At 42.4% G+C, this 20,656-nt stretch overlaps 1 protein-coding gene across 1 annotated transcript in view; it reads left to right on the forward strand.

Moving 5' to 3' along the window:
- Positions 1-20,656, forward strand: part of LOC306785448 (serine/threonine-protein kinase VRK1-like) — a gene marked incomplete at its 3' end in the record, with an annotated part of 36,394 nt that overhangs the window by 6,945 nt on the left and 8,793 nt on the right. Inside the window, exons 4-8 of the mRNA XM_079279827.1 lie at positions 7,939-8,008; positions 8,776-8,863; positions 10,947-11,055; positions 11,248-11,340; positions 12,160-12,292. Of these exons, the coding sequence (XP_079135953.1) occupies positions 7,939-8,008; positions 8,776-8,863; positions 10,947-11,055; positions 11,248-11,340; positions 12,160-12,292 (493 nt within the window). The remainder of the gene's footprint in view (positions 1-7,938; positions 8,009-8,775; positions 8,864-10,946; positions 11,056-11,247; positions 11,341-12,159; positions 12,293-20,656) is intronic.

Below are 20,656 nucleotides of genomic sequence, written 5' to 3' on the forward strand. Positions count from 1 at the left end.
TCTGGAAGAATCAGTTTTCCTGACAATTGGGGAGCACAGAATCCTATGCTACTTTTGAACTGCAGCTCACTGAAGTGGGCCGGCTAAAGCCGTTTCACTGTTTTTTAATTTACCGACCTCCAGGTCAGTTGTTATCTGAGTTCACAGACTTTCTGACCTCCATTATCAAGCTCGACAAAGTGCTTCTGGTTGGTGATTTTAATCTGCATATCAATGATGCCACAGACTGTATTGCTACTGAGTTTCTCAATATTACTGAATCTTTTAATTTCACGCAACATGTTTCTGGCGCCACTCACAGGGGTGGTCACACCTTGGACCTTGTGTTCTCTCTGGGTCTTGATATTGATAATACCCGTTGTGAGGACCTACTGATCAGTGACCATAAATGTATTTTCTTTGATCTTTCTGTCAATGCTGACCCTTGTGTCTGAAACAAACATTCCACTCCCGCATTATTACTCAGAGTACAGCTGATCATTTCTCTATGCACTTCTGCTGTGATATTAACACAAATCTCAATGATGTTGAACTCTTGATACAGTCATTTAATGAACATTGCACCACTTTGCTGGATAAAGTGGCACCTCTTAAGGAAAGGACCAGGGCAGCCTACAACACTTCTCCGTGGATGACAGACGCTGTGTGCAGCCTGAGACAGAAGTGTCGCAGGACAGAGAGGCTCTGGAAAGCCACTGGGCTAGAAGTGCATCGCTGATATCTCAAAGACCTCAGAGTTTCCTTTAATGATGGAGTAAAGGAAGCTAGAACTGCTTATTTTGCCAACCTAATCTCTTCACTCTCAGGTCAAACGCTCTAGGTCTTCTGTCAGTCCCACGCACACGATTTAAGACCCGTGGTGACCGAGCCTTTGAGGCAGTGACGCCGAGGCTCTGGAATGCTCTGCCTGCAACTCTACGCCTCGCAGATACTGTGAATACTTTTTAAAAAACAGCTCAAAACCCACCTTTTTAGGCTGGCGTCAAGTAAAAACCCATGTCCTAGACCTGCTCTTAAAATGTGTTTTAAATTTAGATTTAATTTTTTATTTATTTATTTTTCTCTGTGTATGTAATTTATTGACCCTAGGGTCACATTGTGTTTTTTTATGCTTTTAAATTTCTGCTCTGTTAAGCACTTTGTGATGTATGTATGCTGAAAAGCGCTCTATAAAAGAAATTCATTCATTCATTCATCATCATCCAGAGTCCGTATTTATAAATAAATACCATTAAATGAGAAGGTGTATATACATATATGTGTGTATATCTATAATATGTGTGTGTGTATATATATAATATATGTGTGTGTGTGTATATATATATATATATGTGTGTGTGTATATTGTAGTGTCACGGGTTGTCCCTAGGGTGGGGCAGTGCAAAAGAGAGCGTAAAACAGGCACAATCGGACCGCATCAACAAAAATAAAGGTTTTATTGGTCCATCCCACTGGCAGTTCCTTTAACTCCAAAATCACACCTCAAACAAAAAAGACCATGAATAAACCTAAAGCGTCCCGGAGGAGAAAGGGGTTTCTTCATCCAACAAAGTACTCCCACCCTGCAAAGTCCTTGGTCTCTGTTCCTCCAGGTAGGCGTCCTCTCTCCTACTCCGGGCCCCCCTCCTCTGCTGTGGTGCTCTCCCCTTTATTCAGTTTCCCAGCCCTGCCTCAATTAGGGGCCTTAAGCACCTGCAGCTGGGTGCATGATGAGGCAGTCTGGGAGCTGTAGTCTCTAGCCCGGTGGCCATTTTGGGTTGTGGGTACTGATCCTGGGTGAGGATGTAGCGCCCCTCCACAACCTGTCCCCTTGTGATGCCACAATATATATATATATATATGTGTATATGTATGTATATAAATCTTTATATATGCATCTATATACATGTGTATATATATATGTGTGTGTGTATATATATATATATGTGTGTGTGTATATATATATATATATATATGTGTGTATGTATATATATGTGTATATATATGCATATGTATATATATATGTGTATATATATGCATATGTATGTATGTATATATATATATATATATATATATATATACAAGAATGTGTTAAGCAACATCAGGCTTGTTTAAAGAAATATCTTAAAGATGAACAGCAATTACAATCCATGTGTACTCATTCAAACCGTTTCAGTGCAAAACCTAAACAAATTAAATTCCAGTATATAATGTAAATTGTATACAAACAAATAATTGAATCTCATTTTCACCTATATCCAATCCAGCTGTTTGAGTCTCACTCCGATGTGTGTGTCCCTCAGCGGAGGTTTCTCTGTCAGCACCAAAAGTGTCACGTGCAACTTGAAGGTACTGAGTGTAGATACAAAACGCCGAGTTCAGGAGCCAAAAAGAGGTAGACTTTAATAAGATATCCCACAGAGGGAAAACACAGGAACAGACGTGTCAAGAAAACATGAGGCTCGAACGAAGGGCAAGGTACAGACACGCCTTAAATACACTTGAGGCAATTACACAGGTGAACCCACTTAAGGTGAGCCAAGTCCAATCAGTCCACTGGGGGTGTTAAGGCGCACTCTGCCACCATCTGCTGGATGTCCTGGGGTCCTACGGCGCAGTCCTGACAGTACCCCCCACCCGACGGCCACCTCCAGGTGGGCCAGGCTGGAGAGGGTGTGCACGGTGAAAGGCACGGATGAGGGCAGGATCCAGGACGTGCCGTGAGGGCACCCATGAGCGTTCCTCTGGGCCGTAGCCCTCCCAGTCAATCAGGTACTGAAGGCCTCGCCCCCTCCGCCGGGAATCCAGCAGCCTCCGGACGGTGTAGACAGGGCCACCAGCGACGACCCGCGGAGGCGGCGGCAGTGGGGCAGGCCTGGACAAGGGCGAGGAGAAGAGAGGTTTCAGCAAAGAGACATGAAACACTGGTCTCACCCGGAGAGTCCTAGGAAGTCTGAGTTTGTAAGCCACCGGGTTGATCCTCCTCTCCACAGGAAACGGGCCGATGAACCGGGGAGTGAATTTGGAGTCCGTGCGCAGAGGCAGGTTCTTGGTGGAGAGCCATACTCTCTGTCCAGGGCGGAACGTCGGGGCGCGCCGTCTCCTGCGATTGGCCTGGATCCGATGGGTTTCGGTGGCGCGTGTAAGCGCAGCACGGGCCTTCTTCCAGGCCTGGCGGCATCTGGCCACCGCAGCATCCGCAGAGGGGACCGCTGACTCGGACTGCTGAGAGGGAAAAAATGGCGGGACATATCCGTACTGAACCTCAAAAGGCGACATACCGGTGGAGGACCCACTCAGTTGGTTGTGGGCGATCTCAGCCCACACCAGCTTTTGACTCCAGGCACCCGGATTGGATGATACCATGCAGCGTAGGTATTTCTCCAGCTCCTGGTTCACGCGTTCCGTCTGTCCATTACTCTCCGGATGGTAGCCTGATGAAAGACTGACAGACGTTTCAAACAAGGACCAAAATGCACTCCAGTACTTGGACATGAATTGGGGCCCTCTATCGGAGACAATGTCACTAGGGATGCCATGGTGACGCACCACCTCTCGGACCACCAAATCAGCAGTTTCCTTCGCAGACGGCAGCTTAGGTAGTGGGACAAAGTGGCTTGCTTTGGAAAAACGGTCCACAATTACAAAAATCACTGTGTTACCGTCAGAAGATGGTAGGCCAGTGATGAAGTCCATTGAGATGTGGGACCATGGCCGATAAGGAACCGGCAGGGGGTGGAGCAGGCCCGCCGGGGCTTGGTTTCCTGACTTCTGTGTAGCACAAACAGAACATGCGTGAACATACTCCTCAATGTCAGTTCTCATGCGTGGCCACCAAAAGCGGCGGCTGACTAGCTCCCTCGTGCGGGCAGCCCCAGGATGGCCCGTCACTGGTGAGTCATGCCCCCATTGTAGAACTTCAGAGCGGGCGTTGAGCGGGACATACAGACGGCCCGGGGGTACTCCACTAGGACCTGGATCCTCCTCTTGCGCACGCAGGACGGCGTCCTCCAGGGCAAGCGTCACCTGTCCCACCACGCAGCTGGGGGGAATGATGCACTCAGGGACAGGGTCAGTAACGTTGGCGTCATACTGGCGCGATAAGGCATCAGCCTTGGCATTCTTGGTGCCGGGGCGAAACGTGATGATAAACCTGAATCTGGTGAAAAACAGGGCCCACCTGGCTTGTCGGGGGTTCAGGCGCTTGGCCTCACGGATGTACTGGAGGTTCTTATGATCCGTGATGACTGTGAATGGGTGGCGCGCTCCTTCCAGCCAGTGTCTCCATTCTTCAAGTGCCCTTAGGATGGCCAACAGCTCCCTGTCACCGGCGTCATAGTTCCTCTCAGCGTCACTAAGCTTGCGAGAGAAAAAGGCACATGGGTGCGTCTTGTTGTCCATACCTGATTTCTGGGACAGCACAGCCCCAACACCAGACCTGGACGCATCCACCTCCAACACAAACGGAAGGGCAGGGTCCGGGTGCCTCAGCAGTGGGGCTGACGTGAACTGAGCCTTGAGATGCTCGAACGCCGCTTGCGCCTCCGGGGTCCATCTGAGTTTGGTTGGGGCTCCCCGGGCCACTGCTGTGATAGGTGCTACTATGGAGCTGAAGCCTCGAATGAAACGGCGATAAAAGTTAGCAAACCCCACAAAACGCTGTACCTGCTTGAGAGTGGCGGGAACCGGCCAGTCCAGTACAGCCTGCACCCTGGATTCGTCCATGATTACTCCATCGGGGGAGATGACATACCCCAAAAAGGAGGTGCGGGTAACGTGGAACTCACACTTCTCCAGTTTGACGAAGAGCTGGTTGTCCAGCAACCGCTGGAGGACCTGCCGGACGTGCTGGCGATGTTCTGTGAGGGACTTGGAAAAAATTAGCACATCATCGAGGTAAACGAACACACTGCGGTTGAGGAACTCCCTGAGCACTTCATTTACAAAGGCTTGGAACACAGCAGGAGCATTGGTCAGACCAAATGGCATTACCCGGTATTCATAATGTCCACTGGGGGTGCTAAAAGCAGTCTTCCACTCATCATTCTCTCTGATGCGGACCAGATGGTAAGCATTCCGCAGGTCTAGTTTAGTGAACACTGTAGCTCCTCCAAGAAGATCAAAAGCGGAAGACATGAGTGGCAACGGATATTTGTTCTTTACTGTGATGTTGTTCAGTGCTCGGTAATCTATGCATGGTCGTAGACCACCATCTTTCTTGGGTACAAAAAAGAATCCTGCTGACACTGGTGAAGTTGAAGGTGTAATAAGCCCGTTCTTAAGAGACTCGCTAATGTAGTCCTCCATGGCCTGAGTCTCGGGCCTGGAGAGAGGGTATAGTCGTCCCCGGGGGGGAATAGTGTTAGGCAACAGGTCAATGGCACAGTCAAAAGGTCTGTGAGGAGGAAGTGCTGTAGCTCTAGTCTTACTAAATACTTCAGCTAGGTCATGATACTCTGCAGGGACTGAAGAGAGCTCAGAGGATGAACAGGCAACAGAACACTTCATCACAGGTGTAACATGTTTGGCTGAGATACACTCTGGGCTCCATGATAACAATTCGCCAGTGGACCAGTTGAACTGGGGATTGTGTTTCTGAAGCCAGGGAAACCCTAGTACTACTCTATCATGTTGGGATTGGACTAAAGCCAAAGAAACAGTCTCTGTATGTGACCCAATCTGCAGTAGTAAGGGGTGTGTCATGAAGTCAATTTTACCGGAGCCTAGGGGTCGTCCGTCGAGCGCCTGGATTCTCACCGGATTGGGAAGGGCCTTGGTAGGTAGACCGAGGCGTGTGGCCAGAGCAGAGTCCATCAGGTTTTCCTCTGAGCCTGAATCGATCAGCACCGTGATAGGGATGTTCTCCGGGTTCTCTGGGGTCCAGGTGAGTCGAGCCCTCAGGCAGAGGCGCTTAACTGGGTTGGGGTACTGAGATTGGACAAAATTGCTCACTACGCTGTCCCCTCCTCCTAATGAGCATCCTCGTTTCCCTGCCGCTGGGGACATTGGTCCCGGTAATGTCCAGCTCCTCCACAGTAAAGGCAGCATCTCTCTCTGCGGCGTCGCTCTCGTTCTGCAGGTGTAATGCGGTACCTGCCTACCTCCATTGCCTCCGCTTGAGCGGGCTGAGCAGTGGGGCCCGACGCGCCCAGTGGTGAATGCGCTTGGGGAGGTGCCGAATTGGGAAGCCTGCGCTCACGCCTCCTTTCGCGTATGCGCTGATCGAGGCAGATAGAGGTGGTTATGAGCTCATCTACAGTGACCCCCCACTCCCGACTAGCCAAATCATCTTTGACCGCCTCCGACAGGCCATTGTAAAAAGTGGTCAAAAGTGCTTCATTGTTCCATTTGCACTCAGCTGCCAAGGTGCGGAATTCTATGGCATATTCAGACACAGGTCTAGCTCCTTGGCGGAGCGAGCTGATGCGGCGTGCTGCTTCTCTGCCACTCACTGGGTGGTTAAAAACCTGGCGTAGTGTCTTGGAGAACTCTACTGCATTAGCACAAAGTGGGGAATTTGCCTCCCATAGGGCAGTAGCCCATACTAGAGCTCTACTGGTTAGCAGCGAAATCATAAAAGCGACCTTAGCTTTTTCTGAGGGGAACTGATCAGGCTGCATGACAAAACACAGGTCACACTGTGTCAAAAATCCCTGACAGGTCTCTGGAGTGCCGGCATACCGCTCTGGTTTCTGTAGGAACGTCTTGGCAGCCGGGGGGTTCGGCTGGTGCATTTGCTGGGTTATCCAGGCTTGGATCTGCTGGATCGAGGTTCCCTGGGATTCCACAGCGCCGAGCACCTGGGCTAGGCTGACGTCTCCTCCTTCGGCGCCTGTTACACTCATGTTGGTGGTTCGAGCCTACTGTCACGTGCAACTTGAAGGTACTGAGTGTAGATACAAAACGCCGAGTTCAGGAGCCAAAAAGAGGTAGACTTTAATAAGATATCCCACAGAGGGAAAACACAGGAACAGACGTGTCAAGAAAACATGAGGCTCGAACGAAGGGCAAGGTACAGACACGCCTTAAATACACTTGAGGCAATTACACAGGTGAACCCACTTAAGGTGAGCCAAGTCCAATCAGTCCACTGGGGGTGTTAAGGCGCACTCTGCCACCATCTGCTGGATGTCCTGGGGTCCTACGGCGCAGTCCTGACAAAAAGGACTCCTGGAGCAGAAGTACATGAAGTACATTTGTGCTCAGCAATGTCCAACCTACATACCTCTCAAGATTTTGGGAAATTCAAATGTATCGAACATAATAAATTGACTTCCGTGACCACACTGTTGTATTATCAAACATTGTTAACACGGTAATAGTATAACTATTATGTATCTTATGTGGAACCCACTGGTCTCTGTGAGAGGATCTGACAGACTGACAAAACAATCTGTGCATGTGTACCATCCTCCATCTTTGTATCAAGATAGATCTTCCAATGGTGTCTCCTCTCCTCCCTTCTCTTCCTTCTCTCCTCTCCTCCCTTCACTACTTTTCTCCTCTCCTCTCTTCTCCTCCTTCTTTCCTCTCTACTCCCTTCTCCTTTCCTCTCCTCTCTTCTCCTTCTTTCCTCTCCTCCCTTCTCCTTTCCTCTCCTCTCCTCCCTTCTCCTTTCCTCTCCTCTCTTCTCCTCCTTCTTTCCTCTCCTCTCCTCCCTTCTCCTTTCCTCTCCTCCCTTCTCCTTTCCTCTCCTCTCTTCTCCTCCTTCTTTCCTCTCCTTCTCCCTTCACCACCCTTCTCTCTTTCTTCTTTTCTCTCATGTCCTCCCCTCTCATGTAAAATACTGTACAATCCACAACCGCTTTTTATTTACTGCTTATTATTTAGGACACCAATGTCTCTCACAACCCCAATTTGTGATGTGTGCTGAGACATGTTTTGGACATCTTCTCCTAGACTGGTGCTTCTTTAACCGGTGATAATGAAACTGTTCATAATGTGTGCCTTCATGTGCAGGAGTCCCAGGGGAACGGCCCCCTGTTCTCGGAGCTCAAGTTCTACCAGAGGGCAGCCAAACCAGAGAACAGTGAGTAGCGCCGCCCGTCCAGCGTCCCGGCAGCTCGCTGGAGCACGAGCACGTTTGACTGATGAAGTGGCCGCAGACACAGAGGCTTTGCCGCCCGCAGCACAGTAATTAATAATAAGCCAAAGCAAACATGCACCTCAGTGGCAGTTACCCCCACCCCCCACCCTCTCTGCGAACTCCAACGCCTTCGTTTGGAGAGAGGGAGCCACTCACACGTAATGATGCCCGGGCCTCCGCTGAGCCCCTGACCACCTGCCAGCCTGGTTGAGAGCCAGTCAGGCCGGCTGCCATGAGCCAGGATCACTGCTTTGTCTGAGGGCTTCTGGGTGTGTTTGCAGTTGTGTGTACCTCAATACTGTAAGATTGATATTTGCATGCATGCATTATTACACTTACAAGGACAAATTGGTATTCTGGACAAAACTTTTGCCTACTTTTTCACAAAGTTTAGGGGCATTTATTCAGACTTTTCTTGGAAAAGGAGAGTGTTAGACTGGGGGTCGAACATAGGGAATGATTAGACTAGTTGTAATAAGTAACAACAAAAGTTCATCTCGTTGCCATCATCCCCTTCAGACTGATTATTAGAACTAAGCAATCCCAGGCACCAGGGGTTCCCTTCTTTCTCAATACGACCTTTTTGGTTTTGTGTTTAATATAGTTGTTGGTTTGACTCCTGTTATTCAGTCTTCTCAGACTCCACAGGAGTCTTGAAATTGAATGTGAAGCACACTGACATAATTATCTTTCTTCTAATCTTGTTCCAGTGCAAAAATGGAAGCGAAGCAGGAAACTGGACTTCCTGGGAATCCCAATGTACTGGGGATCAGGACTCGCTGAAGATAATGAACTCAGGTATTAGACGTCGACCATAATGCATATCTGCCCCCTTTTAGTGTAAAAACCAGCTCTGCATTTTATATTATGGGTTTGTTTCAAATATATTGCATCTTAAGATGCCATCAGTATTCAAGTGGAGGATGTTGTTGTGACTGGAGCATTTGGATCAGGGGTAAATGCACGCATTGTGATCTGCTCAGCACATTTGAATAGAGATTCACGCCCCTTCCGGTGTCCCCCATGGAACACTTGAAATCAGAAAGTAACTGGTCACTTGTACATCAGTTCTCCTTTCAAATCTTTGTTTTCTGGACCTTTGAGCTGATCTTGGACTGTGGGTTCCTCAAGTGACACCAGCATCAGCTCGTCCATCATTTCTGCTTTCCGAGATGACCTCCAGTCTGTCTTTATTCTGCTTACACAGCTGAATCCCCTCTCACACACAGACTGGGGTCACATTTTGCTGTTTGCTCTCCCTGTATGTTAAAAAAAATGGTTGGCAAGAATTGGCACAAATGTTCGATAGCTTTTTTTGAATTTTGCATTCAGAATCATCCTTTTACCCTTTTTTATTTCTTTACATTGGTAAGACTTGGTACATTGGTAAGCCTTGGTACCTCGGTAATGGTGCGTTCACACCAAATACGGCGCGAATTATTTGCGCGAGTAGATTACATATAAAGTCCATGCACAGACGCGATGAGACTGGAGTGACGTGAATTTGCGATGCCGCGGTTGACGCGAATTCGCGGCGCGATTGGCGCAAATTCGCATCAAATGCCAAATCGCCTCGAATGCGCAAGTTGAAATTTTTCAAATTCGCCGAAATATTCGCGTTACGCCCCAGCGCGATAGCATATCAGCATTGAGATGTTTCTCCTGTCATCACTGACTGCCGTTGTTGAATCAGGAAATAAATACCGTAGCTGTCTGTGTTCACCCAGAGCTCTACGATACCTCATATTCATAGAGACCGGACCAAACTATGTGTATAAATGTGTGTGTGTAAACCATATGGTACAAACAATGAATAGACGCTGCCGTATTTACGTCTAGATGACGTTATTCTGACTGTTGGTGGAGCTGCTACAATGTTAGCTTAGCCTAGCACCGATCCATCCGCTCCATTGAGAAGACAAGTACAAATCGGTATCATTACGTAGTTATTTCAGAGTCTCTTTTTGTCGGTTTGTTGCCGTTAAATCACAGCCAAATCAGTTTATTTTGTGTTCCTACAGCTGTAGTAAACAGCGACCTGTGGCTTACTAGACAGTGAATACACTTCGATAAAATCCACAGAGCTCCTCTGGACAATGTTATGAACCAGACATGACGGCGTTTAGTTTCCTGGGATATCTGTGACTTCCACAACACGTACTAAGAAGAAATAGAGGTTATTTTTTCCATGGTTAATGGCGGACAGTTGAACGGCTTTCGGGGCGATAAGCCACGCCCCCTCTCCGGCGCGTCCAGTGCGATTCACGCGACTGAACACAAATAGTACCCGGCGAGACCGGCGGTGCGAATGACCCGTTTGGTGTGAACACGGCATTCCACTTGGTACATTGGTAAGCCTTGGTACCTCGGTAAGACTTGGTACCTCGGTAAGACTTGGTACATTGATAAGACTTGGTACCTCAGTAAGACTTGGTACCTCGGTAAGACTTGGTACATTGGTAAGCCTTGGTACCTCGGTAAGACTTGGTACCTCGGTAAGACTTGGTACATTGGTAAGCCTTGGTACCTCGGTAAGACTTGGTACCTCGGTAAGACTTGGTACATTGATAAGACTTGGTACCTCAGTAAGCCTTGGTACCTCGGTAAGACTTGGTAAGCCTTGGTACTGCAGTAAGACTTGGTACATTGGTAAGACTTGGTACCTCGGTAAGACTTGATACATTGGTAAGACTTGGTACATTGGTAAGACTTGGTACATTGGTAAGGCTTGGTAAATAAAGGGTGCTAAATGTCTGATTCAAACCTTGTTCTTCTTTTAACAATATTCTCAAACCAAAGAGATGTCTATATATCAGGAATTAGGAGCTGAGATGTTATTCAGAACTAGGAAACGAAAAAGATGTCTTACTCGTCCTCTCAGGTATCGCTTCATGACCATGGACCGACTGGGCAGTGACCTTCAGAAAATCTGTGAGCGCAGCGGCGGTCGACTGAAGAAGGCCACCGTTCTCCAACTCGGTCGAGGACTGGTGAGATCATCTTCATGTTCTATGTTCATTGATTGTTGTATGAAGAAGCTGGATCTGGTCTGATAATGACCCCTCTTTAACCATGAGCTGAACAGAACAAACCTCTGACGTTGACTTCTAAATCATTACAATCTCCTCATCACGATTGTCATTCCTCTTGTGTGTGTATTCTCTGTTTTCTGCCTGTGCCAGGTGGATGTACTGGAGTACATTCATGAGAATGAGTATGTCCATGCTGACATTAAAGCTGCCAACCTCATGCTTGGTTGCAGAGACCCTGAACAGGTCAGTCCACAGGAGAGCTGCGCTTATTATCTTTTGTGTGCATAAGAAGCATCTTTTTCAACCGCAGGAACGAGGAACTCAACGCGCTTCGCTGATTGGTCAAACACACACAGTGCCGCTCAAACACACACAGTGCCGCTGCTTCAACTGTATTGATTACTTCTTAAAAAAAGAAAGTACTGCAGTTTCAATTTACGACCGTTTTAGGACGAGGGGAGAATATTCCTCTCTGATTAATAACAAGTAAAAGTGAAGTTAGGCTTTATGTTCAACTTCCTGACTCATTTTAAAAAGGACTGAGAAGAACAAGAGAGAGAGATGGTGCGAGTGGTAGAACAGAGGGGAGACAGCACGGAGCTGTAAATGAGAGGAAAAAAGATCTTTTCTAAAGCACAAATACATAAGCATCAAACACTCAACAGGTGATTCTCTGCTGCATTTCATTCATTACATCCAACGTGCAGCAGTAAATTACGTTGCAGTGACACAAAACAAGGGTTTATTTTTATTTGAGATTTTTAGATGAAACACTGAACTGCAGGCTGCAGTTTGTTCACCTTTTGACCCCCAGCAGCCCTCGTCAGTCTCCAGGTCTTTAGGCCTCTATGGAAAGGCAACAATGGGCTGAAGAAACTTTTAGTTCCTTGAAAAGTAGTCCTGAGACTAAAATGACCAGGTGTTGTGAGGTCTGCTCCATTCTACAGAATACACACTTTATGTATGAAACGCAATCACGGGCAATGCTTCTGTGTGCAAATTCTGAATTCCCCTTATTTGTTGCATCACTTTGTAATGTGTGTGTGTGTGTGTGCCCTGTAGGTCTATCTAGCAGACTATGGGCTGTCCTACAGATACTGTCCTGATGGAGTCCACAAAGAATACAAGGAGAACCCCAAGAAGGGTCACAATGGAACCATCGAATACACCAGCCTCGATGCCCACAGAGGAGTTGGTAAGCCTTCCAATTCATGAGCAGAGAAACTGCTCACATACACAAGACTCAGGTAAGCTGTTAGCTGGTATATGACACCTTCTGTCCGGTACAGAAGATGAGGACGCTCTGTGACTTTTACGTTAATGCTAATGTCAACTTTCTTTCATTTATTTTTTACATTCAAAGCTTCTATTGAGGTTTTTCGACTGAAGCTGTCATCATATTTTACAACGTGTTGAACACAGGCAGCTCATTTATAAATGTACAAAACCAACCAAGACAAGAGCGGGAGTTGGGTGATTGAAAGCACGTGTGATTCACGTACTGTAAGAGTCTAGAGGGAGGCTTTTCAAGTCCATCTTAAAACTAAAGATGTTACATTACATTTTTACATCAGTCATTTAGCAGTCGCTTTTATCCAAAGCGACTGACAACAAGTGTATTCAACATCGGTATTCAAGAGAACTACTCCTTACCAGAAGTCAGAAGTGCATCTCCTTTAAACAAGTATCTAAGAGCATAAACCAGAGCAGAAGTACAGAAACAAACTAATACGAATACAATAAGTGCAACAAACTAGTATGAATACAATAAGTGCAACAAACTAATATGAATACAATAAGTGCAACAAACTAGTATGAATACAATAAGTGCAACAAACTAGTACGAATACAATAAGTGCAACAAACTAGTACGAATACAATAAGTGCAACAAACTAGTACGAATACAATAAGTGCAACAAACTAATACGAATACAATAAGTGCAACAAACTAGTATGAATACAATAAGTGCAACAAACTTGTATGAATACAATAAGTGCAACAAACTAGTATGAATACAATCAGTGCAACAAACTAATACTAATACAATAAGTGCAACAAAGTAATACAATAAGTGCAACAAAGTAATACGAATACAATAAGTGCAACAAACTAGTACGAATACAATAAGTGCAACAAACTAGTACGAATACAATAAGTGCAACAAACTAGCACGAATACAATAAGTGCAACAAACTAGTACGAATACAATAAGTGCAACAAACTAGTACGAATACAATAAGTGCAACAAACTAGTACGAATACAATCAGTGCAACAAACTAGTACGAATACAATAAGTGCAACAAACTAATACAAATACAATAAGTGCAACAAACTAATACAATAAGTGCAACAAACTAGTACGAATGCAATAAGTGCAACAAACTAATACAATAAGTGCAACAAACTAGTACGAATACAATAAGTGCAACAAACTAATACAAATACAATAAGTGCAACAAACTAATACAAATACAATAAGTGCAACAAACTAGTATGAATACAATAAGTGCAACAAACTAGTAGGAATACAATAAGTGCAACAAACTAGTACGAATACAATAAGTGCAACAAACTAGTACGAATACAATGAGTGCAACAAACTAGTACGAATACAATGAGTGCAACAAACTAATACAATAAGTGCAACAAACTAATACAAATACAATAAGTGCAACAAACTAATACAAATACAATAAGTGCAACAAACTAATATGAATACAATAAGTGCAACAAACTAATACAGTAAGTGCAACAAACTAGTACGAATGCAATAAGTGCAACAAACTAGTACGAATACAATAAGTGCAACAAAGTAATACGAATACAATAAGTGCAACAAACTAGTACGAATACAATCAGTGCAACAAACTAGTACGAATACAATAAGTGCAACAAACTAATACAAATACAATAAGTGCAACAAACTAATACAAATACAATAAGTGCAACAAACTAGTACGAATACAATCAGTGCAACAAACTAGTACGAATACAATAAGTGCAACAAACTAGTACGAATACAATAAGTGCAACAAACTAGTACGAATACAATCAGTGCAACAAACTAGTACGAATACAATAAGTGCAACAAACTAATACAAATACAATAAGTGCAACAAACTAATATAAATACAATAAGTGCAACAAACTAGTACGAATACAATCAGTGCAACAAACTAGTACGAATACAATAAGTGCAACAAACTAGTACGAATACAATAAGTGCAACAAACTAGCACGAATACAATAAGTGCAACAAACTAGCACGAATACAATAAGTGCAACAAACTAGTACGAATGCAATAAGTGCAACAAACTAATACAATAAGTACAACAAACTAGTACGAATGCAATAAGTGCAACAAACTAATACAATAAGTGCAACAAACTAGTACGAATACAATAAGTGCAACAAAGTAATACGAATACAATAAGTGCAACAAACTAGTACGAATACAATAAGTGCAACAAACTAATACAAATACAATAAGTGCAACAAACTAATACAAATACAATAAGTGCAACAAACTAGTACGAATACAATCAGTGCAACAAACTAGTATGAATACAATAAGTGCAACAAACTAGTACGAATACAATAAGTGCAACAAACTAGTACGAATACAATAAGTGCAACAAACTAATACGAATACAATAAGTGCAACAAACTAATACAAATACAATAAGTGCAACAAACTAGTACGAATACAATAAGTGCAACAAACTAGTAGGAATACAATAAGTGCAACAAACTAGTACAAATACAATAAGTATAACAAACGAGTACGAATACAATAAGTGCAACAAACTAGTACAAATACAATGAGTGCAACAAACTAGTATGAATACAATAAGTGCAACAAACTAGTACGAATACAATGAGTGCAACAAACTAGTACGAATGCAATAAGTGCAACAAACTAGTACGAATGCAATAAGTGCAACAAACTAATACAATAAGTGCAACAAAGTAATATGAATACAATAAGTGCAACAAACTAATACAATAAGTGCAACAAACTAGTACGAATACAATAAGTGCAACAAACGAGTACGAATACAATGAGTGCAACAAACTAGTATTAATACAATAAGTGCAACAAACTAGTACGAATACAATGAGTGCAACAAACTAGTACGAATGCAATAAGTGCAACAAACTAGTACGAATGCAATAAGTGCAACAAACTAATACAATAAGTGCAACAAAGTAATATGAATACAATAAGTGCAACAAACTAATACAATAAGTGCAACAAACTAGCACGAATACAATAAGTGCAACAAACTAGCACGAATACAATAAGTGCAACAAACTAGTACGAATGCAATAAGTGCAACAAACTAATACAATAAGTGCAACAAAGTAATATGAATACAATAAGTGCAACAAACTAATATGAATACAATAAGTGCAACAAACTAATACAATAAGTGCAACAAACTAGTACGAATGCAATAAGTGCAACAAACTAATACAATAAGTGCAACAAACTAGTACGAATGCAATAAGTGCAACAAAGTAATACGAATATAATAAGTGCAACAAACTAGTACGAATACAATCAGTGCAACAAACTCGTACGTATACAATAAGTGCAACAAACTAGTACGAATACAATCAGTGCAACAAACTAGTACGAATACAATAAGTGCAACAAACTAGTACAAATGCAATAAGTGCAACAAACTAGTACGAATGCAATAAGTGCAACAAACTAATACAATAAGTGCAACAAAGTAATATGAATACAATAAGTGCAACGAACTAATACAATAAGTGCAACAAACTAGCACGAATACAATAAGTGCAACAAACTAGTACGAATACAATAAGTGCAACAAACTAGCACGAATACAATAAGTGCAACAAACTAGTACGAATACAATAAGTGCAACAAACTAGTACGAATACAATAAGTGCAACAAACTAGTACGAATACAATCAGTGCAACAAACTAGTACGAATACAATAAGTGCAACAAACTAATACAAATACAATAAGTGCAACAAACTAATACAATAAGTGCAACAAACTAGTACGAATGCAATAAGTGCAACAAACTAATACAATAAGTGCAACAAACTAGTACGAATACAATAAGTGCAACAAACTAATACAAATACAATAAGTGCAACAAACTAATACAAATACAATAAGTGCAACAAACTAGTATGAATACAATAAGTGCAACAAACTAGTAGGAATACAATAAGTGCAACAAACTAGTACGAATACAATAAGTGCAACAAACTAGTACGAATACAATGAGTGCAACAAACTAGTACGAATACAATGAGTGCAACAAACTAATACAATAAGTGCAACAAACTAATACAAATACAATAAGTGCAACAAACTAATACAAATACAATAAGTGCAACAAACTAATATGAATACAATAAGTGCAACAAACTAATACAGTAAGTGCAACAAACTAGTACGAATGCAATAAGTGCAACAAACTAGTACGAATACAATAAGTGCAACAAAGTAATACGAATACAATAAGTGCAACAAACTAGTACGAATACAATCAGTGCAACAAACTAGTACGAATACAATAAGTGCAACAAACTAATACAAATACAATAAGTGCAACAAACTAATACAAATACAATAAGTGCAACAAACTAGTACGAATACAATCAGTGCAACAAACTAGTACGAATACAATAAGTGCAACAAACTAGTACGAATACAATAAGTGCAACAAACTAGTACGAATACAATCAGTGCAACAAACTAGTACGAATACAATAAGTGCAACAAACTAATACAAATACAATAAGTGCAACAAACTAATATAAATACAATAAGTGCAACAAACTAGTACGAATACAATCAGTGCAACAAACTAGTACGAATACAATAAGTGCAACAAACTAGTACGAATACAATAAGTGCAACAAACTAGCACGAATACAATAAGTGCAACAAACTAGCACGAATACAATAAGTGCAACAAACTAGTACGAATGCAATAAGTGCAACAAACTAATACAATAAGTACAACAAACTAGTACGAATGCAATAAGTGCAACAAACTAATACAATAAGTGCAACAAACTAGTACGAATACAATAAGTGCAACAAAGTAATACGAATACAATAAGTGCAACAAACTAGTACGAATACAATAAGTGCAACAAACTAATACAAATACAATAAGTGCAACAAACTAATACAAATACAATAAGTGCAACAAACTAGTACGAATACAATCAGTGCAACAAACTAGTATGAATACAATAAGTGCAACAAACTAGTACGAATACAATAAGTGCAACAAACTAGTACGAATACAATAAGTGCAACAAACTAATACGAATACAATAAGTGCAACAAACTAATACAAATACAATAAGTGCAACAAACTAGTACGAATACAATAAGTGCAACAAACTAGTAGGAATACAATAAGTGCAACAAACTAGTACAAATACAATAAGTATAACAAACGAGTACGAATACAATAAGTGCAACAAACTAGTACAAATACAATGAGTGCAACAAACTAGTATGAATACAATAAGTGCAACAAACTAGTACGAATACAATGAGTGCAACAAACTAGTACGAATGCAATAAGTGCAACAAACTAGTACGAATGCAATAAGTGCAACAAACTAATACAATAAGTGCAACAAAGTAATATGAATACAATAAGTGCAACAAACTAATACAATAAGTGCAACAAACTAGTACGAATACAATAAGTGCAACAAACGAGTACGAATACAATGAGTGCAACAAACTAGTATTAATACAATAAGTGCAACAAACTAGTACGAATACAATGAGTGCAACAAACTAGTACGAATGCAATAAGTGCAACAAACTAGTACGAATGCAATAAGTGCAACAAACTAATACAATAAGTGCAACAAAGTAATATGAATACAATAAGTGCAACAAACTAATACAATAAGTGCAACAAACTAGCACGAATACAATAAGTGCAACAAACTAGCACGAATACAATAAGTGCAACAAACTAGTACGAATGCAATAAGTGCAACAAACTAATACAATAAGTGCAACAAAGTAATATGAATACAATAAGTGCAACAAACTAATATGAATACAATAAGTGCAACAAACTAATACAATAAGTGCAACAAACTAGTACGAATGCAATAAGTGCAACAAACTAATACAATAAGTGCAACAAACTAGTACGAATGCAATAAGTGCAACAAAGTAATACGAATATAATAAGTGCAACAAACTAGTACGAATACAATCAGTGCAACAAACTCGTACGTATACAATAAGTGCAACAAACTAGTACGAATACAATCAGTGCAACAAACTAGTACGAATACAATAAGTGCAACAAACTAGTACAAATGCAATAAGTGCAACAAACTAGTACGAATGCAATAAGTGCAACAAACTAATACAATAAGTGCAACAAAGTAATATGAATACAATAAGTGCAACGAACTAATACAATAAGTGCAACAAACTAGCACGAATACAATAAGTGCAACAAACTAATACAATAAGTGCAACAAACTAGTACGAATGCAATAAGTGCAACAAACTAATACAATAAGTGCAAAAACTAGTACGAATACAATAAGTGCAACAAAGTAATACGAATACAATAAGTGCAACAAACTAGTACGAATACAATCAGTGCAACAAACTAGTACGAATACAATAAGTGCAACAAACTAATACAAATACAATAAGTGCAACAAACTAATACAAATACAATAAGTGCAACAAACTAGTACGAATACAATAAGTGCAACAAACTAGTAGGAATACAATAAGCGCAACAAACTAGTACGAATACAATAAGTGCAACAAACTAGTACGAATACAATGAGTGCAACAAACTAGTATGAATACAATAAGTCAGGGTTCGTACGGTCATGGAACACCTGGAAAAGTCATGGAATTTTAAAATGGTTATTTCCAGGCCTGGAAAATCATGGAAAAAAATAAAATCCCAAAAGTTTTGGAAAAGTCATGGAAATTTGTTATATTCATGTTTTCATGTCGTTCATTTGCGCTGAGTTGCCAGCCAGCGTTTCTCAGATTGGAGTGAGACGAGGAGAAAATGTGATGTCGTGATCTTCACAATAAAACATCTTTGACGTGTCGAGTCTGAGCCAATCAGCGTTCAGATGTGTACAGCGTCTTTCCCTCCGTTATGTTCCGTTACCGTTCAGACTTGCTGGGTTAAGTTAACGTCCACTGCATGCGGAACTTTGTTGACTGTTAACTTTCGTAATTATCGCGATTTAGAAGGAAAAAAAGTAACGTGATGAAACGTGCAGCCCCCCGAGTTCCGGTTCAGTTCACGAGGTCACTCGTTAACGTTAAACCGGAACACCGGCGCATCTGGTTGCAGGTTGTTTGTTTTAACTCAAAGTAGAATGAGATGATTTCATGGTCAGAATAACTTTCATGACCACGAAACATGAGGCCCAGATACTGATGAGATGATGAGGTCAAAGAGCTTCAGCGAGAGGAGGCTGTCTGTAGCGCAGCTTGATGCAGGGCTGAGATGTGAGTGGAGCTGGGCCTGGATAAAGGTGGAGCTGGGCCTTGGATAAAGGTGGAGCTGGGTCTGGATAAAGGTGGAGCTGGGCCTTGGATAAAGGTGGAGCTGGGCCTTGGATAAAGGTGGCGCTGAACCACCGTAGACTACTAACCCTGCATGGATGTGATATAATGGATTCAGGTTAAAGCCTTTGTAAAACATGAACAAATACATACAGATAATGAATGCCAAAGAACTCTTTTATCATCTGGTGACGGATCTTCCAATGTAAAATATTTTCAAAATTGCTGCCAGTTTGCTAGCTTTGGCTAAAGTTACACTCTATGTGCACCTTGGCTTCTTCCATCATCGATCCGTCTCACTTCTTTCTCATCTCTGTTGAGAGTTGCACATGGGCACTACCGATAACATAACTGTCTCAGTCAACTTTATAATAAACAACCTCTACACATCTCAACATCTTGCCCTCAGTTCAGACTGGAGTGGGTGTGTTTGGTCTGGTTGAGGCGTTTCACATCGGTGCTTTCAATAATGCCCACGATGTCTGAACACATGCGACGGAGTGGTTTAGTGGCGCCAGCAGGAAGAATGAACACATAGGAGTCGGTCCATTCTCTGTTAAAGCTGTTTTCGTGGTCCACTTCTCTCTTTTTAGAGCGTGCCATGTGAAACTGCTTCTGTGACTTACTTCTCCCACTGCTCTCTATCTCTCCCGTCTGTGTGCAAATCTCACTCGGCTCACGATGCGTTTCAGAATACAGATATTCAGAAGGCTGAGTAGCGTCTCGTGAGATGATTTACAACGCATGTAATTGGTCGGTGTGTTTCCTGGAGTGCCGTAAAGGCTAGAAAAGCTGTGCAGGTTCAAATAGAAGCGCTCCGCCAAAATGTATAATTATCCATCAGTCATACGTCCGGGTCCGGATAGGACAGCGTCTGGGTCCGGATCCGGACCGCTCTGTCCTTTGCAGTCTGTGTTAGTCAATACATGTGACGCAGTCTGGTCTCTCCGCCCCGCCGCCCTCGGCTAGATA

The sequence above is a fragment of the Melanostigma gelatinosum genome (genome assembly GCF_949748355.1).
Source record: "Melanostigma gelatinosum genome assembly, chromosome: 12".
NCBI classification, from domain to species: domain Eukaryota; kingdom Metazoa; phylum Chordata; class Actinopteri; order Perciformes; family Zoarcidae; genus Melanostigma; species Melanostigma gelatinosum.